The 25247-nt window shown below is 30.0% G+C and overlaps 1 protein-coding gene across 3 annotated transcripts in view; it reads right to left on the bottom strand.

Moving 5' to 3' along the window:
* Positions 1 to 25247, bottom strand: part of LOC145293291 (elongator complex protein 4-like) — a 328271-nt gene that overhangs the window by 95100 nt on the left and 207924 nt on the right. For all 3 annotated transcript variants that reach the window (XM_080139896.1, XM_080139898.1, XM_080139897.1), the window contains exons 3-4: positions 15973 to 16094; positions 13184 to 13294 (exon numbers count right to left, since the gene is read on the bottom strand). In XM_080139896.1, coding sequence (XP_079996022.1) covers positions 13184 to 13294; positions 15973 to 16094 — 233 coding nt within the window. The remainder of the gene's footprint in view (positions 1 to 13183; positions 13295 to 15972; positions 16095 to 25247) is intronic.

Raw genomic sequence — 25247 nt, 5'->3', positions numbered from 1 at the left:
AAATTCTTTATAAAATGAGAGTAAATCAAATCCTTTATAAAATGACAGTAAATCAAATTCTTTATAAAATGAGAGTAAATCAAATTCTTTATAAAATGAGAGTAAATCAAATTCTTTATAAAATGAGAGTAAATCAAATCCTTTATAAAATGACAGTAAATCAAATCCTTTATAAAATGAGAGTAAATCAAACCCTTTATAAAATGAGAGTAAATCAAACACTTTATAAAATGACAGTAAATCAAATCCTTTATAAAATGACAGTAAATCAAATCCTTTATAAAATGAGAGTAAATCAAATCCTTTATAAAATGAGAGTAAATCAAATTCTTTATAAAATGAGAGTAAATCAAACCCTTTATAAAATGAGAGTAAATCAAACCCTTTATAAAATGACAGTAAATCAAACCCTTTATAAAATGAGAGTAAATCAAATTCTTTATAAAATGACAGTAAATCAAATCCTTTATAAAATGAGAGTAAATCAAATCCTTTATAAAATGAGAGTAAATCAAACCCTTTATAAAATGAGAGTAAATCAAATCCTTTATAAAATGAGAGTAAATCAAACCCTTTATAAAATGACAGTAAATCAAATTCTTTATAAAATGAGAGTAAATCAAATCCTTTATAAAATGAGAGTAAATAAAACCCTTTATAAAATGAGAGTAAATCAAACCCTTTATAAAATGAGAGTAAATCAAATCCTTTATAAAATGAGAGTAAATCAAACCCTTTATAAAATGAGAGTAAATCAAATTCTTTATAAAATGAGAGTAAATCAAATTCTTTATAAAATGAGAGTAAATCAAACCCTTTATAAAATGAGAGTAAATCAAACCCTTTATAAAATGAGAGTAAATCAAATCCTTTATAAAATGAGAGTAAATCAAATTCTTTATAAAATGAGAGTAAATCAAACCCTTTATAAAATGAGAGTAAATCAAACCCTTTATAAAATGAGAGTAAATCAAATCCTTTATAAAATGAGAGTAAATCAAACCCTTTATAAAATGAGAGTAAATCAAACCCTTTATAAAATGAGAGTAAATCAAACCCTTTATAAAATGAGAGTAAATCAAATCCTTTATAAAATGACAGTAAATCAAACCCTTTATAAAATGAGAGTAAATCAAACCCTTTATAAAATGACAGTAAATCAAATCCTTTATAAAATGAGAGTAAATCAAATCCTTTATAAAATGACAGTAAATCAAATCCTTTATAAAATGACAGTAAATCAAACCCTTTATAAAATGAGAGTAAATCAAACCCTTTATAAAATGAGAGTAAATCAAACCCTTTATAAAATGAGAGTAAATCAAATCCTTTATAAAATGAGAGTAAATCAAATCCTTTATAAAATGAGAGTAAATCAAACCCTTTATAAAATGAGAGTAAATCAAATCCTTTATAAAATGACAGTAAATCAAACCCTTTATAAAATGAGAGTAAATCAAATTCTTTATAAAATGAGAGTAAATCAAACCCTTTATAAAATGAGAGTAAATCAAACCCTTTATAAAATGAGAGTAAATCAAATTCTTTATAAAATGAGAGTAAATCAAACCCTTTATAAAATGAGAGTAAATCAAACCCTTTATAAAATGAGAGTAAATCAAATCCTTTATAAAATGAGAGTAAATCAAATCCTTTATAAAATGAGAGTAAATCAAACCCTTTATAAAATGAGAGTAAATCAAACCCTTTATAAAATGACAGTAAATCAAACCCTTTATAAAATGAGAGTAAATCAAATCCTTTATAAAATGAGAGTAAATCAAACCCTTTATAAAATGAGAGTAAATCAAACCCCTTATAAAATGAGAGTAAATCAAATCCTTTATAAAATGACAGTAAATCAAATCCTTTATAAAATGAGAGTAAATCAAACCCTTTATAAAATGAGAGTAAATCAAACCCTTTATAAAATGAGAGTAAATCAAACCCTTTATAAAATGAGAGTAAATCAAATCCTTTATAAAATGAGAGTAAATCAAACCCTTTATAAAATGAGAGTAAATCAAACCCTTTATAAAATGAGAGTAAATCAAATCCTTTATAAAATGACCGTAAATCAAACCCTTTATAAAATGAGAGTAAATCAAACTCTTTATAAAATGACAGTAAATCAAACCCTTTATAAAATGAGAGTAAATCAAACCCTTTATAAAATGAGAGTAAATCAAACCCTTTATAAAATGACAGTAAATCAAATCCTTTATAAAATGAGAGTAAATCAAACCCTTTATAAAATGAGAGTAAATCAAACCCTTTATAAAATGAGAGTAAATCAAACCCTTTATAAAATGAGAGTAAATCAAATCCTTTATAAAATGAGAGTAAATCAAACCCTTTATAAAATGAGAGTAAATCAAACCCTTTATAAAATGAGAGTAAATCAAATCCTTTATAAAATGAGAGTAAATCAAACCCTTTATAAAATGAGAGTAAATCAAATTCTTTATAAAATGACAGTAAATCAAACCCTTTATAAAATGAGAGTAAATCAAACCCTTTATAAAATGAGAGTAAATCAAACCCTTTATAAAATGAGAGTAAATCAAATCCTTTATAAAATGACAGTAAATCAAACCCTTTATAAAATGAGAGTAAATCAAATCCTTTATAAAATGAGAGTAAATCAAATCCTTTATAAAATGAGAGTAAATCAAACCCTTTATAAAATGAGAGTAAATCAAACCTTTTATAAAATGAGAGTAAATCAAATCCTTTATAAAATGAGAGTAAATCAAATCCTTTATAAAATGACAGTAAATCAAATCCTTTATAAAATGAGAGTAAATCAAACCCTTTATAAAATGACAGTAAATCAAACCCTTTATAAAATGACAGTAAATCAAATCCTTTATAAAATGAGAGTAAATCAAATCCTTTATAAAATGACAGTAAATCAAATCCTTTATAAAATGACAGTAAATCAAACCCTTTATAAAATGACAGTAAATCAAATTCTTTATAAAATGAGAGTAAATCAAATTCTTTATAAAATGACAGTAAATCCAATCCTTTATAAAATGAGAGTAAATCAAATCCTTTATAAAATGACAGTAAATCAAACCCTTTATAAAATGAGAGTAAATCAAATCCTTTATAAAATGAGAGTAAATCAAATCCTTTATAAAATGAGAGTAAATCAAACCCTTTATAAAATGAGAGTAAATCAAACCTTTTATAAAATGAGAGTAAATCAAATCCTTTATAAAATGAGAGTAAATCAAATCCTTTATAAAATGACAGTAAATCAAATCCTTTATAAAATGAGAGTAAATCAAACCCTTTATAAAATGACAGTAAATCAAACCCTTTATAAAATGACAGTAAATCAAATCCTTTATAAAATGAGAGTAAATCAAACCCTTTATAAAATGACAGTAAATCAAACCCTTTATAAAATGACAGTAAATCAAATTCTTTATAAAATGAGAGTAAATCAAATTCTTTATAAAATGAGAGTAAATCAAACCCTTTATAAAATGACAGTAAATCAAACCCTTTATAAAATGACAGTAAATCAAACCCTTTATAAAATGACAGTAAATCAAACCCTTTATAAAATGACAGTAAATCAAATTCTTTATAAAATGAGAGTAAATCAAATTCTTTATAAAATGACAGTAAATCCAATCCTTTATAAAATGAGAGTAAATCAAATCCTTTATAAAATGACAGTAAATCAAACCCTTTATAAAATGACAGTAAATCAAACCCTTTATAAAATGACAGTAAATCAAATTCTTTATAAAATGAGAGTAAATCAAATTCTTTATAAAATGACAGTAAATCCAATCCTTTATAAAATGAGAGTAAGTCAAATCCTTTATAAAATGACAGTAAATCAAACCCTTTATAAAATGAGAGTAAATCAAATCCTTTATAAAATGAGAGTAAATCAAATCCTTTATAAAATGAGAGTAAATCAAACCCTTTATAAAATGAGAGTAAATCAAACCTTTTATAAAATGAGAGTAAATCAAATCCTTTATAAAATGAGAGTAAATCAAACCTTTATAAAATGACAGTAAATCAAATCCTTTATAAAATGAGAGTAAATCAAACCCTTTATAAAATGACAGTAAATCAAACCCTTTATAAAATGACAGTAAATCAAATCCTTTATAAAATGAGAGTAAATCAAATCCTTTATAAAATGACAGTAAATCAAACCCTTTATAAAATGACAGTAAATCAAACCCTTTATAAAATGACAGTAAATCTAATTCTTTATAAAATGAGAGTAAATCAAATTCTTTATAAAATGACAGTAAATCCAATCCTTTATAAAATGACAGTAAATCCAATCCTTTATAAAATGACAGTAAATCAAATTCTTTATAAAATGACAGTAAATCAAATCCTTTATAAAATGAGAGTAAATCAAATCCTTTATAAAATGACAGTAAATCAACCCTTTATAAAATGAGAGTAAATCAAATTCTTTATAAAATGACAGTAAATCAAACCCTTTATAAAATGAGAGTAAATCAAATCCTTTATAAAATGAGAGTAAATCAAATCCTTTATAAAATGAGAGTAAATCAAACCCTTTATAAAATGAGAGTAAATCAAATCCTTTATAAAATGACAGTAAATCAAACCCTTTATAAAATGAGAGTAAATCAAATCCTTTATAAAATGAGAGTAAATCAAACCCTTTATAAAATGAGAGTAAATCAAACCCTTTATAAAATGAGAGTAAATTAAATCCTTTATAAAATGAGAGTAAATCAAATTCTTTATAAAATGACAGTAAATCAAACCCTTTATAAAATGAGAGTAAATCAAACCCTTTATAAAATGAGAGTAAATCAAATTCTTTATAAAATGAGAGTAAATCAAACCCTTTATAAAATGAGAGTAAATCAAACCCTTTATAAAATGAGAGTAAATCAAACCCTTTATAAAATGACAGTAAATCAAACCCTTTATAAAATGAGAGTAAATCAAACCCTTTATAAAATGAGAGTAAATCAAATTCTTTATAAAATGAGAGTAAATCAAACCCTTTATAAAATGACAGTAAATCAAACCCTTTATAAAATGAGAGTAAATCAAACCCCTTATAAAATGAGAGTAAATCCAACCCTTTATAAAATGAGAGTAAATCAAACCCTTTATAAAATGAGAGTAAATCAAACCCTTTATAAAATGAGAGTAAATCAAACCCTTTATAAAATGAGAGTAAATCAAACCCTTTATAAAATGAGAGTAAATCAAACCCTTTATAAAATGAGAGTAAATCAAATTCTTTATAAAATGAGAGTAAATCAAATTCTTTATAAAATGAGAGTAAATCAAACCCTTTATAAAATGAGAGTAAATCAAACCCCTTATAAAATGAGAGTAAATCAAACCCTATATAAAATGAGAGTAAATCAAATCCTTTATAAAATGAGAGTAAATCAAATCCTTTATAAAATGAGAGTAAATCAAACCCTTTATAAAATGAGAGTAAATCAAACCCTTTATAAAATGAGAGTAAATCAAACCCTTTATAAAATGAGAGTAAATCAAACCCTTTATAAAATGAGAGTAAATCAAACCCTTTATAAAATGAGAGTAAATCAAATTCTTTATAAAATGAGAGTAAATCAAACCCTTTATAAAATGAGAGTAAATCAAATCCTTTATAAAATGACAGTAAATCAAACCCTTTATAAAATGAGAGTAAATCAAATTCTTTATAAAATGAGAGTAAATCAAACCCTTTATAAAATGAGAGTAAATCAAACCCTTTATAAAATGAGAGTAAATCAAACCTTTATAAAATGAGAGTAAATCAAATCTTTTATAAAATGAGAGTAAATCAAATCCTTTATAAAATGAGAGTAAATCAAATTCTTTATAAAATGAGAGTAAATCAAACCCTTTATAAAATGAGAGTAAATCAAATCTTTTATAAAATGAGAGTAAATTAAATCCTTTATAAAATGAGAGTAAATCAAATCCTTTATAAAATGAGAGTAAATCAAATCCTTTATAAAATGAGAGTAAATCAAATCCTTTATAAAATGAGAGTAAATCAAACCCTTTATAAAATGAGAGTAAATCAAATTCTTTATAAAATGAGAGTAAATCAAATTCTTTATAAAATGAGAGTAAATCAAATCCTTTATAAAATGAGAGTAAATCAAACCCTTTATAAAATGAGAGTAAATCAAATTCTTTATAAAATGAGAGTAAATCAAATTCTTTATAAAATGAGAGTAAATCAAATCTTTTATAAAATGAGAGTAAATCAAATCCTTTATAAAATGACAGTAAATCAAATCCTTTATAAAATGAGAGTAAATCAAACCCTTTATAAAATGAGAGTAAATCAAATCCTTTATAAAATGAGAGTAAATCAAATTCTTTATAAAATGACAGTAAATCAAATTCTTTATAAAATGAGAGTAAATCAAATTCTTTATAAAATGACAGTAAATCAAATTCTTTATAAAATGACAGTAAATCAAATTCTTTATAAAATGACAGTAAATCAAACCCTTTATAAAATGAGAGTAAATCAAATCCTTTATAAAATGAGAGTAAATCAAATTCTTTATAAAATGACAGTAAATCAAATTCTTTATAAAATGAGAGTAAATTAAATCCTTTATAAAATGACAGTAAATCAAATCCTTTATAAAATGAGAGTAAATCAAACCCTTTATAAAATGAGAGTAAATCAAATTCTTTATAAAATGAGAGTAAATCAAATTCTTTATAAAATGAGAGTAAATCAAACCCTTTATAAAATGAGAGTAAATCAAACCCTTTATAAAATGAGAGTAAATCAAATTCTTTATAAAATGAGAGTAAATCAAATTCTTTATAAAATGAGAGTAAATCAAATTCTTTATAAAATGACAGTAAATCAAATCCTTTATAAAATGAGAGTAAATCAAACCCTTTATAAAATGAGAGTAAATCAAATTCTTTATAAAATGAGAGTAAATCAAATTCTTTATAAAATGAGAGTAAATCAAATTCTTTATAAAATGACAGTAAATCAAATTCTTTATAAAATGACAGTAAATCAAATCCTTTATAAAATGAGAGTAAATCAAATTCTTTATAAAATGAGAGTAAATCAAATCCTTTATAAAATGAGAGTAAATCAAATTCTTTATAAAATGACAGTAAATCAAATTCTTTATAAAATGACAGTAAATCAAATTCTTTATAAAATGAGAGTAAATCAAATTCTTTATAAAATGAGAGTAAATCAAATTCTTTATAAAATGAGAGTAAATCAAATCCTTTATAAAATGAGAGTAAATCAAACCCTTTATAAAATGAGAGTAAATCAAATTCTTTATAAAATGAGAGTAAATCAAATCTTTTATAAAATGAGAGTAAATTAAATCCTTTATAAAATGACAGTAAATCAAATCCTTTATAAAATGACAGTAAATCAAACCCTTTATAAAATGAGAGTAAATCAAATCCTTTATTAAATGAGAGTAAATCAAATTCTTTATAAAATGACAGTAAATCAAATTCTTTATAAAATGAGAGTAAATTAAATCCTTTATAAAATGACAGTAAATCAAATCCTTTATAAAATGAGAGTAAATCAAACCCTTTATAAAATGAGAGTAAATCAAATCCTTTATAAAATGAGAGTAAATCAAATTCTTTATAAAATGACAGTAAATCAAATTCTTTATAAAATGACAGTAAATCAAATTCTTTATAAAATGAGAGTAAATCAAATTCTTTATAAAATGAGAGTAAATCAAATTCTTTATAAAATGAGAGTAAATCAAATTCTTTATAAAATGAGAGTAAATCAAATCTTTTATAAAATGAGAGTAAATCAAATCCTTTATAAAATGACAGTAAATCAAATCTTTTATAAAATGAGAGTAAATCAAATCCTTTATAAAATGACAGTAAATCAAATTCTTTATAAAATGAGAGTAAATCAAACGCTTTATAAAATGAGAGTAAATCAAACCCTTTATAAAATGAGAGTAAATCAAACCTTTATAAAATGAGAGTAAATCAAATCTTTTATAAAATGAGAGTAAATCAAATCCTTTATAAAATGAGAGTAAATCAAATTCTTTATAAAATGAGAGTAAATCAAACCCTTTATAAAATGAGAGTAAATCAAATCTTTTATAAAATGAGAGTAAATTAAATCCTTTATAAAATGAGAGTAAATCAAATCCTTTATAAAATGAGAGTAAATCAAACCCTTTATAAAATGAGAGTAAATCAAATTCTTTATAAAATGAGAGTAAATCAAATTCTTTATAAAATGACAGTAAATCAAATCCTTTATAAAATGAGAGTAAATCAAACCCTTTATAAAATGAGAGTAAATCAAATTCTTTATAAAATGAGAGTAAATCAAATTCTTTATAAAATGAGAGTAAATCAAATCTTTTATAAAATGAGAGTAAATTAAATCCTTTATAAAATGACAGTAAATCAAATCCTTTATAAAATGAGAGTAAATCAAACCCTTTATAAAATGAGAGTAAATCAAATTCTTTATAAAATGAGAGTAAATCAAATTCTTTATAAAATGAGAGTAAATCAAATTCTTTATAAAATGAGAGTCAATCAAATCTTTTATAAAATGACAGTAAATCAAATCTTTTATAAAATGAGAGTAAATCAAATCTTTTATAAAATGAGAGTAAATCAAATCCTTTATAAAATGACAGTAAATCAAATTCTTTATAAAATGAGAGTAAATCAAACCCTTTATAAAATGAGAGCAAATCAAACCCTTTATAAAATGAGAGTAAATCAAACCCTTTATAAAATGAGAGTAAATCAAATCTTTTATAAAATGAGAGTAAATCAAATCTTTTATAAAATGAGAGTAAATCAAATCTTTTATAAAATGACAGTAAATCAAATTCTTTATAAAATGAGAGTAAATAAAACCCTTTATAAAATGAGAGTAAATCAAATCTTTTATAAAATGAGAGTAAATCAAATTCTTTATAAAATGAGAGTAAATCAAATCTTTTATAAAATGAGAGTAAATTAAATTCTTTATAAAATGAGAGTAAATCAAATTCTTTATAAAATGAGAGTAAATCAAACCCTTTATAAAATGAGAGTAAATCAAACCCTTTATAAAATGAGAGTAAATCAAATTCTTTATAAAATGAGAGTAAATCAAAGTCTTTATAAAATGAGAGTAAATCAAATCTTTTATAAAATGAGAGTAAATTAAATCCTTTATAAAATGACAGTAAATCAAATCCTTTATAAAATGAGAGTAAATCAAACCCTTTATAAAATGAGAGTAAATCAAATTCTTTATAAAATGAGAGTAAATCAAATTCTTTATAAAATGAGAGTAAATCAAATTCTTTATAAAATGAGAGTAAATCAAATCTTTTATAAAATGAGAGTAAATCAAATCTTTTATAAAATGAGAGTAAATCAAATCTTTTATAAAATGAGAGTAAATCAAATCCTTTATAAAATGACAGTAAATCAAATTCTTTATAAAATGAGAGTAAATCAAACCCTTTATAAAATGAGAGCAAATCAAACCCTTTATAAAATGAGAGTAAATCAAACCCTTTATAAAATGAGAGTAAATCAAATTCTTTATAAAATGAGAGTAAATCAAATTCTTTATAAAATGAGAGTAAATCAAATTCTTTATAAAATGAGAGTAAATCAAATCTTTTATAAAATGAGAGTAAATCAAATCTTTTATAAAATGAGAGTAAATCAAATCTTTTATAAAATGAGAGTAAATCAAATCCTTTATAAAATGACAGTAAATCAAATTCTTTATAAAATGAGAGTAAATCAAACCCTTTATAAAATGAGAGCAAATCAAACCCTTTATAAAATGAGAGCAAATCAAACCCTTTATAAAATGAGAGTAAATCAAATTCTTTATAAAATGAGAGTAAATCAAATCTTTTATAAAATGAGAGTAAATCAAATCTTTTATAAAATGAGAGTAAATCAAATCTTTTATAAAATGACAGTAAATCAAATTCTTTATAAAATGAGAGTAAATCAAACCTTTATAAAATGAGAGTAAATCAAATCTTTTATAAAATGAGAGTAAATCAAATCCTTTATAAAATGAGAGTAAATCAAATTCTTTATAAAATGAGAGTAAATCAAATCTTTTATAAAATGAGAGTAAATTAAATCCTTTATAAAATGAGAGTAAATCAAATCCTTTATAAAATGAGAGTAAATCAAATCCTTTATAAAATGAGAGTAAATCAAATCCTTTATAAAATGAGAGTAAATCAAACCCTTTATAAAATGAGAGTAAATCAAATTCTTTATAAAATGAGAGTAAATCAAATTCTTTATAAAATGAGAGTAAATCAAATCCTTTATAAAATGAGAGTAAATCAAACCCTTTATAAAATGAGAGTAAATCAAATTCTTTATAAAATGAGAGTAAATCAAATTCTTTATAAAATGACAGTAAATCAAACCCTTTATAAAATGAGAGTAAATCAAATTCTTTATAAAATGAGAGTAAATCAAATTCTTTATAAAATGACAGTAAATCAAATTCTTTATAAAATGAGAGTAAATCAAATCCTTTATAAAATGAGAGTAAATCAAACCCTTTATAAAATGAGAGTAAATCAAATTCTTTATAAAATGAGAGTAAATCAAATTCTTTATAAAATGACAGTAAATCAAACCCTTTATAAAATGAGAGTAAATCAAATTCTTTATAAAATGGCAGTAAATCAAATTCTTTATAAAATGAGAGTAAATCAAATTCTTTTATAAAATGAGAGTAAATTAAATCCTTTATAAAATGACAGTAAATCAAATCCTTTATAAAATGAGAGTAAATCAAACCCTTTATAAAATGAGAGTAAATCAAATTCTTTATAAAATGAGAGTAAATCAAATTCTTTATAAAATGAGAGTAAATCAAATTCTTTATAAAATGAGAGTAAATCAAATCTTTTATAAAATGAGAGTAAATCAAATCTTTTATAAAATGAGAGTAAATCAAATCTTTTATAAAATGAGAGTAAATCAAATCCTTTATAAAATGACAGTAAATCAAATCCTTTATAAAATGACAGTAAATCAAATCCTTTATAAAATGACAGTAAATCAAATCCTTTATAAAATTACAGTAAATCAAATTCTTTATAAAATGACAGTAAATCAAATCCTTTATAAAATGAGAGTAAATCAAATCCTTTATAAAATGAGAGTAAATCAAATCCTTTATAAAATGAGAGTAAATAAAGTACAAACTAACAAGAGAGGTGGCATCAACAATAATCAGAAAAGCCATCAATATGGTTCTTTTCTATGGCTAGGGGAAGCGTCACAATGGCCAACTTAACATGCTGATTGCCACACTGTTTTTTAGAAATATGTTGGTGGGACCACCAAAAATTCTCTTGTAAATTTGCATAATACTGAAGCTATATATGCTATAAAAACATTTTCTGTTAATTTCAAGGTTTTAACATTAGTATGTAGATCAGGTGACTACAATGAAAATCAGTGAAAACAGACTTCAGCAAGTCGACATACAAAATTGATTCAAACAAGAAAAAGATTGAAATATTCTTAGGAATCCTACTGTGGATTGAACTGGATCAAAAAAGTTCTATTTCATCATATTGGAGTAATCATCCGCTGTACAAGAACAATATTTCTCCTAAAATGAGTTCAAATAGGTTTGAATTACTTCTAAACTGTTTCCATTTCTCATAGAAGGAAATAGACTAGGAAAGATTAGATCTTTTTATTAGAAATTGCAAGCCCGTATATACTTCAGAAAGTGACATTGTTGTTGATAAAACCCTAATTACCTAGAGAGGAAAATTCTAATTACACTAACTTATTCCGAACAAAGCTCACAAATACAGAAAAAAACTTTTCAAACTGTATCCACTGAAAGGGTTTACATACAATTTGTCCATCTATTCAGGAAAGTGGTAATTAAGTCAAAGGGAAGTAGGATTAGCTAAGAAAATTTATAATAAATTGTTTACAATGATTGTTGGCAGCCTTAGTAATGAAAAGAAGCCATTAAATATTGTTGATGTGACTGCCATTTCAACATATATTGTTGACATGGCAGTCAATGTGTTAAAATATGGCTAAGAAAGGTGAAGTAGGATTCCAAACTGACTATTTGGTCCACGTACCTATAGAGTGTGCCAGTGGAATCAAGATGGCTGTTGCTTGTCTCAATACTGGTAATGAACACAGAAGTGCAAACTAAACATTTTTCGACCAGTAAAAATGATTCATTAGAAATGATATAGATGTGTGGACTCATTTTTCAACCAATGAAAATGATTCTAGTTTGGTTAAAATCAAAAATGTAACAAACCTATCTAAAATTAGCAAACCTTATAAATACAGAGACCTGGTCAATAAAATCAGAATTCCTCTGGTTGAAACCTGCGGCATGCCTCAACTCCCAGCAACTATCCAAAAAATATCGACTGGAGCTGAAATTGACAAGCTGAAATTTCTTTAAGCTTGTTGCTATCTCTCCAGTGACAACTCAATCATTCAAAAGGTAAACTCTCTCTCTCTCACACACACACACACACACACACACACAATGAAACAAGCTTCCTAATGCTTGTGCCTATTTTTTATTCAAGAACTTTAAACCTTCTCAATGAACTTTGGTCCTTCAAAGTAAATTTTACATCTCTGTAAAATTGTTCATGCATAAATATATTTTGTTCATAAACTCCTGTTTTCTTGCTTTCATTCACAAAATCTCATTGTGAAATTTAGCAATTGCTAAACGGTGACACATTCACAACATTCATGTTTTTAGCCATCATTTTCTTTTGCTCATTTAATTACGTTTATAATGATTAATAGCGTTGTTCGTGATACTTTTCAAAGATGCTACTGTCTTCAAAATACATTATCTGAAGCTAACAGTTGCACTACAGTCCCTTCTGCAAATAATTCTCAAAATAAAATGAATAAATAAAAGTATCAAAGAGAAACCAATATCAGCAAAACGATATCAAATGCAGGAAAACATCATAATGTGGATTCATACGATTCGAGTTTTTCTATGGAAATTAAAAATATTTTTTACATTACTCGTTAACACGATACTTTTAAGTTTTTTCCTTTTTTTCTTCTTCTTATGTCAAGGGTACTTACTATCCCCCCCTTTTGTATGAAGTGAATTTTAAAATTTGATTTTACTTACCTCAAATTTGTTCTGGTTTTGATACCGCCAAGCGATTTTCATCTGATCAAGTTGAACATCAGTCGTTTCCTGGTCAGTGTGACTTTCATCTAATAAAGGTTGGGGCAAATCCTGAAAATAACAATTCATGTAAAAGCATTTGGGGAGAAATTCCTGATGGTAGTCCTCTCATAGTTGAACAAGAGAGTGGGTGGGTTCTTACCAGAAGTGAGGTATCTAAATAAGGAGTCAACAATCTTTACAGAAACCAAGTTGATAGTTTGAGCCAGAGTTTTTAAAAGTGTCTTCAGAGTTAAAATTGCAGCACTAACCCTAATGCAGCTTCCTCTGCAGGAGGAAGTTTCATGGGAGCATGAAATTCACAAGTGATTCCCAATTACATTTATATCCCTGTTAATGTTAGGTTATTTTGCAACTCTTGCAGGGAGGCGTCAACATCCTCTTACATACAGTGCCTGGTATTACCAAATGGTCACTCACCTGGTACTGACCAGGGTCAACGTTGCATAACTTTGGTGATCTAGCGAGAATGAATGTATCAATGTGATTATGTTGTATAGAGTTAAGAGTCTCTATTTATTTGCCTCCCCACAAGTGCAGAGTTAGATACAAGGTCGGTTTTTAATGTGGGGAAAATCGAGCATCCCCAAAAGAGGATATTCTGGATTGGGATAAAAATGAAAATTGTTTTAATGTAAAAGAATTTCTTCTTCACTAATCAGAACAGATACTACACTCTTAAAAAATTATTTCAATAAATTATACAATAATCGAAATAAATTAGGCACAAGGCCATTAAAAAGTGTGGGGGAGTTAGGAGTCTATGATGATCCATTGTCACTTTTTGCATAAGGGTTGTCTATGCTATTCCTAGCTAGAATCCTCATCACCATAATACCACATTTACTCCAAGGGTCATCCTACTTAAAATTCCCACATTGATGGGTTTTTTTATATATATAAATATATACATAAATAAGTAATCTTTTAACTTTGATCTTGATTAAAATAGAATGTGATCTGACGAACTTGCTAGACTTGTATCCTCTCAACATAAATATGCCCAACCACCCCAACAAACAGCAAAATCTCACCCCTTCATTGTAGAGATCCTCAAGTGCCAAAAAGTTTTCTACTTCAATAGCTTCTTCTCTCAAACTGCTTGTCATTAGAATCTTCTTACTCCCACAACTGTATCAACATGCAGAAATTCAAATCAAACATCTTGCTACACAACTCCATACTTATTAACCTGCCCCCTAATTTACAGAAGCTTCTTAAATCTGACTGCCAATCTGCCTTGTTTGAGCTGAATACAAAAAAAAAAGGCCAATGGGATTGTTTCTTTCAGTTGACATTTTATTTTTGAGCTAGGGAGTCAGAAATCAATAATTTTGCAAAACTCAGGAGTTAGAGTCCTGCACTATTGGTCAAGCTCCAACCTTTGTCACACATTAACAAAGTTGCATTCCTATGCCTGTTCTCAAGTATTTTAATGGAATGTGTCCTGAACAATTCATAGCACTTGTGTCCTCCTCGATGTAAATACCCCTGACTAACCCAACTTCACTGTAGAGATCTCGAGATGCTGGAAAAACTTCTACTTTAATAATTTCTTCCCACGAACAGAAAGACTTTAGAATTCACTCCTAATCTCCTGCTTCTCTGGCCGTACTAACATGCAAAAATTTAAATGTAATGTGAATAAGCATTTCACTGCTCAACTCCCAACAGTGTTCCTGTAAATATGATCCCAAATAATATATGCCTTGTTTTGGGTGAATACAAGTAAAAAAAAAAAAAAAAAAACTTTAAAATCAGTTTCGGAGTCAGAAGTCAAATATTTTCAGAGCACATTCCAATTTAGAATATTAGCAGATAATTGTAATGTAACATGTAGCTATTTGAACCTGGTTTGTTCATTTTTTTTTTTTAATCATATTCAGCCGAAACAAAGCAAACTGCCACTGAGATATAAAGGGTTACTATGAATTAGGAACGATGCCTACAGAGATACTGGGAGTTGGGCAGCAAGATGCCTGTTCACATGACATTTAAATTTCCGCATATTAGTACAGTCTGTGAAACAGAAAACAGAGGGAATTTCAAGTAAAGAAACTATTAGAATAGAAGACTCTCCAGCATCAGGGAACCTTTACAGTGAAGGTGTGGGATTTTGTTGCATGTCGGGTAAATCAAGGTAAGGAGGTGCATCATCAGTGTTACGAGTTAGTCGGAGCACATTCCATTAAAGTACTTATAAAATAAGCACAGGGATGCAACATCGCAGCAATTTAACTGCCATTGCCAATAATTATAATGTTTCTATTCACTTACCTCCCCACATGAACAGAGTTAGACACAAGGTTGGTTTTTAATGAGTGGGAAAATCCAGGGATATCCCAAGCTAAAATTCTCACTTGCAACAATCACTCCAGAGAGTGTTCTATTTACTGTTCCCAAATCAAATCGATTTTTTTTATTTTTATATATATATATATATATATATATATATATTCCTTTTTTTTTCTAGCTAAAAAGCCAAGAAACGAATTAACAATGATTATAATGTTACTCATATTTTACACAGGAAATATTAAAAGATGAAGAAAATGTTATCACTCATAGGAAAGAAAACAAAAAGATAAAAATAACAATTATCAAATATCATCGGTTGGTTGTTGACAAAACCAAATTTATGGCTCATTAAAATTGTTTTGTTTTTTCTTTTTCGTTTTTTTTTTTTATGTGAAGATGGAAAGAAAAAGAGAAATTTAATAAACACATACTTTCAAAATATTTCTGGGATGAATTCCGGCACTTGCTAGGAACAAGGATTGTCCTGTCATCACAGATTCTGCCAGAAAATATTGCAAGAACAATTTGGCATATTGTCCGAAGGAATCTTCTTCTGCAAAGAACAAACATTTTACTTCATTAAACTCATTCCCAGGAACGACGTTACTTTATTGTATCAATTAAAAAAAATGTATTCACTTTAATAAATTCAGTTAAAATGTAATAAATTCAAAACAAAAGTTATCTAACAAAAAACTATGAATTAAAATAAGTCAATAAAAAAAAATGAGAAATATTCTTAAAAGAAATTTTTAGATTTAAAAGGATTGAATTTAATCAATTTATTTATTTTTTATTCAATTAAAAAAATGATTGATGGAAGTTTTCAGCTGCTTTGGAATATGGAAAATGTGTTTGATGCTCGGTTTCATTTTATTTCAATCAAGATTCTGAGAAATCAAGGGGTCTCTTGTTTGAATTTGAAAAATTGTATGGAATTTCGAATGGAACCATTTATTTATTAGTTCACGAAGGTAGCATGTTCTCGTTCTGTCAGCCATGGGCGGGTAGAAGTCTTAATTTGAATTTTTTTGTAATGCCCGAACTGAGGATTGAGCCGTCAACCTCCAGAAGGGTGTCACTTAGAAGTGAATCTTATTTAGTACTAAATAAAGGGTTCTGTTTGAAATTCTGTACAGATTCTAGAATTCAACAGAAAGATCCCAGAGTTCAACAAGATACATCTGAAGAAGGTTAGAGGTATCATCAGTTGAAACGTCATGAGAATAGTACTCACGATGAGGGCAGTAGTCCAAATAATACAAATTATCAAGCCTCATTTCGAAAATTCAGAAATATAAAGAAAAACTATTTTCAGATCATAACACTTCCTTTTTTCTTGGCAATTGGGCCAAGATCATAGTGTAGTATCTGTTTTGATGCTACACTTCACCTTTTTTGTCCTCAGTCAGTGGAGGAGAAATCCTTTATAATTGAGACAATTTTTGTTTTTGTTCCTATCCAGAGTGTCCCTTTTCAGGGAGCTGGATTTACCCCACATTAAAAACTGACGAGTGTCTAACTCTGCTCATGTGGGGAAGCAAGTAAATAGGGGCGCTTCCTTTTTTTATTACTTTTTTATGTTTTAGCAAGTGGGGGGGGGCATTTTTCTTACTTTCATGTAAACTGATCTTTGTGGTTTTTATGTCTTCAGGATTCCTTCACTGTCTTCTACATTTCTGAATAGTTTTAGAGACATATTATGCATCATACACATCTGCTACATATCGCTTTTTGACAATATCAAATTTCACGTGACTTAAATTGCAAACAAAATTTTAATGTAAAATAATGTAAGAAAAATTAGTTTTAGAAATCACAAATAAAAAACAAAAGTCTATATATCTATAAAAGTGAAAGTGTTTGTGTACATTTTCCTACCAAATAACTCTGTCAATTTTCGGTCTACAGATTCGAAATTTGGTTTAAGGGGTATTGAGATTTGGGAAAATCTTTTTAACCAGTTTTCGGCCAGAAATGTTATTGTTAAGAGGTCAAAGTTCAACCTTTGAGAACTCTACCCAACTCCTCCGCCAATTTTTGGTGTAAACATTTGAAATTTTAGATATAGATTACTTGGACAGGGATCTAACTATAATTTTTTTTTGAACCCAAAACAATAAATGCTAAGGGGTCAAAATTGGGGTCAAAGTTAAAAAAAAAATCGACGTCTGTGGTCTCTACCAACTTTCTCTTTGGTAGTTAAGGAAGACTACTATATAGAAAGGTATTACCGTACATATTCACACTTTTTAATATATACATAGGCATGTAAAGGTATGGATGGTATACAGAACCCGAGCAAAGCCGGGTGGAACTGCTAGTATATCTATATATCTATAAAAGTGAACGTGTCTGCCTGTCTGTCTGTCTGTCTGTGTACATTTCCCTACGTAATAACTCTGTCAATTTTTAGTCTATAGACTCGAAATTTGAAATACCGGGTACTGAGATTTGGGAAAATCGATGTGACGGGTGTCAGCCAGAAATTTGGCTATTAAGGGGTCAAATTTCAACGATTTGACCTTTAAGAACTCTACCAAACTCCTCCGACAATTTTGGGTCTAGACACTTGAAATTTTAGATATAGGTTCCTTGAACCTGGATCTAACTTAATAAAGTGATTTGAGCCCGAAACTATAAATTTTAAGGGGTCATAATAGGGGTCAAATTAAAAAAAAATTTACTCTTTTTTTTTTTTTGCTCAGCATACACCTCCAAACACCCGGGCAACGCTGGGCTGAAATGCTAGTATATATATAAAAGTGAAAAGTAATCAAGAATGTAATATAAAGCTAAATAAAATTAATCTGTGTTTTTGATATTTTAATAACAATATTATTATACTAACATTTCTTTATACAAAATTGTACAATATTGAACAAGTTTATATAAAATAGTTTAAACAATTTGATTAAATAAATGTAATTTAAATCTAAATAAAATAAATGACTGAATTTTTATATAAATTCAATATAAAATTATACCCCATATAAAATATTTTAAATAATTTGATTAAATAAATGTAATTTAAATCTAAATAAAATAAATGACTGAATTTTTATATAAATTCAATATAAAATTATACCCCATATAAAATATTTTAAATAATTTGATTAAATAAAAGTAATTTAAATCTAAATAAAATAAATAACTGAATTTTTATATAAATTCAATAAAAAATTATACCCCATATAAAATATTTTAAACAATTTGATTAAATAAATGTAATTTAAATCTAAATAAAATAAATAACTGAATTTTTATATAAATTCAATAAAAAATTATACCCCATATAAAATATTTTAAATAATTTGATTAAATAAAAGTAATTTAAATCTAAATAAAATAAATAACTGAATTTTTATATAAATTCAATAAAAAATTATACCCCATATAAAATATTTTAAATAATTTGATTAAATAAATGTAATTTAAATCTAAATAAAATAAATAACTGAATTTTTATATAAATTCAATAAAAAATTATACCCCATATATGGAGTTACTATATCCCCAAGGACTTTTGGACTTTTTTTTTACCATCCTTGAACATTGGTATTACATCATTTTTTTTTCTTATTTGTACTCGTAAAGACTGCTTATCTGTGCACATGTATGCATGCAAACAGAGTAAAGAGTTGTTTTTTTCTCTCTGCTCCAAAAGATGAAACTCTGAATTTCTGATATCATTGAATTTTGTGGTGAAGTACTACTATTTTTTAGCCATGTATTCATCCGCCTTGTCAAACATCATGTGACTACATGCGCAAACATACATTTCAGTAAGAACCGCTACTGTGTAGTGTTAACGAAGGCTGTGAAATGGCGCAAAATAGTTCCAGGGTCCAGGGGTTACTACCATACAAACGATAAATTTGCAACAGATTTGTTGTCAGCGACCTCGAATACCCCTAAAAAACAAATTAGAGTAGTCGGTGTTCTGTTGTATTGTTGGGTAACATTTACCGAAATATTTGCTTTCCATATTGACCATTTTCCTATGACTATATACATAATTAAAATCATTCACAAACTGATCATTATTGCTCCATATGGGAAATGACGGTGGTCAAGTGTTTAATAACATGGACTGACGACCTGAGTGTTCTAAGTCTGAATCCAGTTCGTTCCACAAAAATCACTTTCACTTAGGATGTTGGCCACTTTCACATAGTCCCATTCATAAGTACCCAATGTCTTTCTACAAAGAATTCTGTTTGGAAAATATTGAGGGAAACCAATGCCAACAACAGACTCTTCGGATTTATACAAGGTGATGATGATGATTGTTTCAGGTGTATCCTGCTCAGCGTATTTATATATTACTATCCTTTCTCTTTAGATTTTTCCATCTTTTTTTTTGTTTTTCCTGTAAATAAATGTAATATTTTAAATTCTAATTTGTATTGGTTACTTAGGACTCCTTTATTGTGTTTATCATTTGTCCTCTCTCTCCAACCGAATCTTTCGAAAGAATCACATCTTTTCCTTTTCTGGATACAGTGATTCAGGCATTATATTTGTGGTGAAGCAGCACCTCATATGATAATATATATATATATTTGTGACAGTATGTAAGTAAATATGCATTAAGCAACATGTTTAATGGGTTGAACCAGTTGCAGTGCATGCAAATAACAGATTTGATGCATGCATTTAAATATTTAAACTAAGAGAAAAAAGAAGTTTTTAAGGGATATAATACGGGCACAACCAACCATTTCAAAATTTAAATATTTCAGATTTGCATGAAATTTGATCATTAGACATCAATTAAAGTAAGATTCCTTCAATTTCTTCTTAAGACTCCTTAAGGTTAAATTGTAGTGATTAATGGATTTTGATCAAAATTGGAACAAAGATTCTAGAAATAAGATTTAGTAGCATTATATCCGGATTTTTATCTTTGTTAAGCATTGCAAAAGTGGTGCAAAATACTTGAGAATTGTACCTGTTCTGGGACGGGTATTCTTCTAGTGAATAAAGTAAATGTAAACATATGAATTGAACGAAGTCTATTTTCAGCGAAGATAGAACAGTTTATTTTCTGAAGGTAAAGTAAAAGATCATGAAATGTCAAACACGAAGGTGTGGTAAAAAAATATATCGGTTTACTATCACGGTTGATGTGTGTTAACTTACGAGGATAATGCCACACAGAAAACAACAAAAAAAAAAGCCGGCATTCCACAGGGTTTATATACAGAATTAGAGACTGGAATGAAAATAAAAGGTGAATAAACGAAGACACTAAGAAAGTACATTCTTCTTAAAAATAGGAAAATAGCATCTTAGATAGTTCTGAAATTTAATTTTTTTTATAGGGATTATATCGAATTATTGACTATTTTTGACTGCTGATGCTTTAAGCGATTTTTCAAGTTTTTTTTGTTGTTGTTTTGTTGGAGGATCACATTTCAAAACAATTTCATAGAACTTGAACTGTCTTTTTTTTTTCTTTGCTATTTTTTTTCTTTGATTTTTGTTATTTATTTTTTTGTTTTCTGGTGTTCATTCTCTGAATTTTTCCAATTTCTCAGTTGGAAAATAATCAAAGAATTCAAATCCCAAAGGATTCACATAACTAGAAGACATGAGAAAAGAGAAGATTGAATTACAGAAAAAAAAAAAAAAAAAAAGATGTGATTTTCTGTCAGTTGACAGTGACTCAGGCAGCAACTTGCCCAGTTTTTGCTGGTTTCATATCTCTTTATTCTTTATTCTTATACTCATTCTTGTTTAGGTTTTGCTTTTTCTTGCCAATTGTCTGGCATCCCGACATAAAGCAATATAATGAATCCAGGTGTCTGTCTGCCACCTCCACCTTACCTCCCCCCCCCCCGGTAGGTAGATTTTAGGATGCTTTTGTGGAATGATGTTGTTGCAATATTTTTGACTTCTAATGGGGTATATATTTAATTGCTGCCCACATCAGCAATATGTGGCACAAGGCCGGAAAGTGGGAACCCCGCAGGCTCCCCTAAAGAAGGGGCACTCCTGCAATTTTAAAAATTGCCTGAGTAACCCCGTCGGCATTCCCCGGTCGGGGCGCCTCAGGCAGCAAGCAATAAACTTGCCCCACCGGAAAGCCCGGTGGCAAGGCCTGGGAGGGTGGACCTCCTAGGTATTACCCAGGCGGCGTACCTCAGTCCAACAGGTGCTGGGCCGGTTCCCGGCCCCTCACCTGTTGGGCTGAGTGTCAAGTGACAAATCCTTGACTTGTACTACTCTGTCTCCCTGCAGCCGAGATCGCTAGAAGACCTTCCCCATCAGACGAAGTGATGGGGTAAATATTTATTTTATTTGACAAAAATACAAATAAAAATGTGGCACAAGGCCGAAAAAGGGGGTGGGGATTAATATTGACCTAACTAACATAACGTTAACTTAACTAGACTCTTTCACCAAAATACCAAAATCACTCTGTGGACATCCTACTTTAAACCCGAAAGTTACAAATATATATACATGATGTGGGGGGTTGGGGATAAAAATCTTATTTACAAAATCGTATGAAAAATATACAATGATAAAAAGTGGTTAGTAAAAAGAACCCCCTCACTACTAATTGTGGCGGATAAAAAGTTTTGTCAGTCGAAAAGATGTAGGTCCCACGAAAGCTAACTTTATTCAAACACAACAAAAATGGCCTACATCTCTGGCAAAACAGTTTATCCGTCACCTAAGGGGCCGGGATTGGGGGTTATCGAACCAAAAGTGGGGAAAAAAAAAAAAAAAAAAAAAAAACGAGGGACGCTGGGACAGGGAAAACCAAAAAAGGAGATTGGGGCGATGACAGCATGCATACTCTAGCTAAGTTAAAAATCGAACAAAAATGCCTAACTAGCCTACTCTAGGAGGTCCGATGCATGTCTATGTTTGATCAGGTTACCCAAAATCCTTAAAAAACCTAAGCCACTCAAAAAAGAAATTCAAGACTAGCTCCATTCACTTTACACAGTCGCGAAACTTTCACCCACCTGTCGTTGAAATTCACAGGAGCGAGTTTCACCTTCTCCAGCTTAATTCGCATTTTCAATCGATATTTGAAAATGAGGACAAGCTGGGGAGCAGTGAAGGTCTCATCTCCGTAAACCTCCTTCTGTCGCGTCGTCCAAATCACGCCTCTCATAACTGCTAGTAAACACAGAAAAACATAGCGTTCTTCTTTCTTCATGGTCGGTGCCCAGTTGCAGCACGGGGAAACCGACTCCAGCACAAAAAACCGCTCGCTCAGCATGCGAACCGTGAAGCCTTCAACTAACTCACACAACGGTCGAACGATGGCGCAGTGGAAGAAAGCATGATCAAGGTCTTCCTCCCATTCTCCGCATCGGACACAATTGGGTGTCTCCGTAAAACCCGCTGCGTAAAGTCTTTTGCCGACCCAGAGAGCATTTCGTATTGCCAGCCAGGTGAGTGATGCCTCGTAATTATCGAAGCAGCTCGACCCAGGCGCCCAAGGCCATATTAAGCGGCGCTCCTCCTTCGTAAAACCGAACTCCTCAATCTTTTCGTCTCGAACGGATCCCCTCACTAACGCCCGATATAGTGCTTTGCGAGACAACAGCTGGGTGTCAGAGAGGCTTTCTTTGACCCGTAGAAGAAATCTCAAGGCCTGCCGACACTCGCGATAGAAAGGGCACTCGTTTCGGGGCAACCTGTGTGCCTCCCCCTCAGCCGAATGCACACTCTCCAAAGCCTGAAAGGCTTTCTTAGTGTCTTCTATCCAGAAGACACCGTTTCCCTCACTTGGTGTACACATTCGATTCAGGTATATCAGCCTAAGAGTGTGTCTACGTATTTCTACACTAGGCATACCCAGACCGCCTTCAGACGGATGCAGGTAACAGACCTCCCGGGTAACCATGGCTTGCTTTCCGCGCCATAAGAACGCGAAAAGAGCCCGCACCAGATCAACTAGTGTGGTCTCCGGGAGTGGAAGTACTGATAGACGGTAAAGGATCAGGGGGTAGATATGAGAATTGCATACCTCCGCCCGACCCTTCAAAGACAGATTTCTCAAGGCCCACAAATGAGATGCGACCTTGACCGCTTCCAATACCTCCGACCAATTTTTCTCCAGCTGGAGACCGGGACCAAACCAGACGCCGAGTAGCTTGCATGGCCCATCAGCCCAACCAAAGGGTCCCTGAAGGGGCATACCCCTCCAGGCACCGATACGTAAGCCAATAGACTTAACGTAGTTAATTATGGCCCCTGTGACCTTGGCATACCGACTTGTTTCTATGTCAACGACTCTAATCTCGGCACTGCTCGTTACAAGCACAGTCACGTCGTCAGCATAGACGGTATACTTTACCGGGGTAGAGCCACCTGGCAAAGTAATCCCGTGAAGGACCGGATTCACCCGAAGCTGGCGCAAAAATGGCTCAAGCGCCAGCACATATAACATTGGGGATAACGGACAACCTTGACGGATCGATCTTGTTAACATGAAGGGTTTCGACCTCACCCCATTCACTTCAACCATAGCACCGGGGTTGGCATACAAGAGGCAAATCCAAGAGCGAAACTGGGGACCAAATCCAGCCGAGCGAAGAACAGCCTCTAGGTAATGATGGTCTACTCTGTCGAATGCTTTGGACTGATCTAAATTAATCAGCGCGGCTTCTGTGTCGACTTTTTCTACGATCAAGCGTATCGTGTGCAAATTATCTTGAATCGTCCGGCCCTTAACAGAACAAGTCTGTTCAGGACTTATTAGACGGTGTAAGACAATCTGCAGACGATTTGCTAAGATCTTGGCCAAAATCTTTAACTCTGTGTTTAACATCGTTAAGGGCCGAAAATTACCTATCCCATCCCCTCCATTTTTATCTTTGCGTAACAATTTAATGATCCCCCTGGTAAAGTACTGAGGTATGCACCCGTTCCTAAACCAGGAGTTAAAAAGTACGGTCAGCAAAGGAATAAAAATGGGCGACAGCCTCAAATACACCTCGTAGGGCAGACCATCTATCCCAGGGGTCCTGTCTAGCCCGACCTGTTTCAAGGCCTCAATGACTTCTTCCTCTTTTATGCTACCTTCACACCTAGCTGCTTCGGTCGCCTCCAGGCGAGAAAAGTCGGCTAAATAGGTGTCAAACTGTTCAATAGTCAGACCGGGCTCCTTGGTAAAAAGCTCCTGAAAATGAGTCCGAAAACCCTCCAAGATTCCGTCGTTTGAAGTTACGGTTCGTCCGTCCGGCAATGTGACACTGGCGATGTGTCGATCTGCAGAACGTCGAAACTCCTCCGCACGCAGTGACGCGGCCATGTTTGTTGCCTCGTTTGGCGCTCTTTTTAATCTAGCCCTAACTAATAATCCCTGGTCCTCCCTGTTATCCAAGGAGTCCAGTTCAGCCTTAACTATAGTATAGCTAGCACTATCCCCCTCCTCCACCGCCCTTTCTAATCTATCTTCTAGTGCCGCTTTCGCTGCTCTGGAACTACGGTTGAGCCGGCGACTAAAATCAGCAGCGAAGGACCTAATGACTTTTTTAAGGTTGCCCCACCACTTATTTCCGATGATAGCCCCCGTCAATTCCCTCTGTATTGTTAGTAGAAGCTGTTCCCGGAAGTCCTTCACATCGAACAACGACGTGTTGAACTTCCAGTAACTAGCCATCCTAGGTTTAACACTATCTAAGTTTACTCGAACCCGGACAAGCCTATGGTCCGAATAAACTATACTATGAAA

The sequence above is a fragment of the Euprymna scolopes genome, chromosome 14 (genome assembly GCF_053919585.1).
Source record: "Euprymna scolopes isolate OS-2025 chromosome 14, ASM5391958v1, whole genome shotgun sequence".
In the NCBI taxonomy this organism is placed as follows: Eukaryota; Metazoa; Mollusca; class Cephalopoda; order Sepiida; family Sepiolidae; genus Euprymna; species Euprymna scolopes.
The sequence above is the reverse complement of the archived record's forward strand: the minus strand, read 5'-3'. Positions and strand labels throughout refer to the sequence as shown.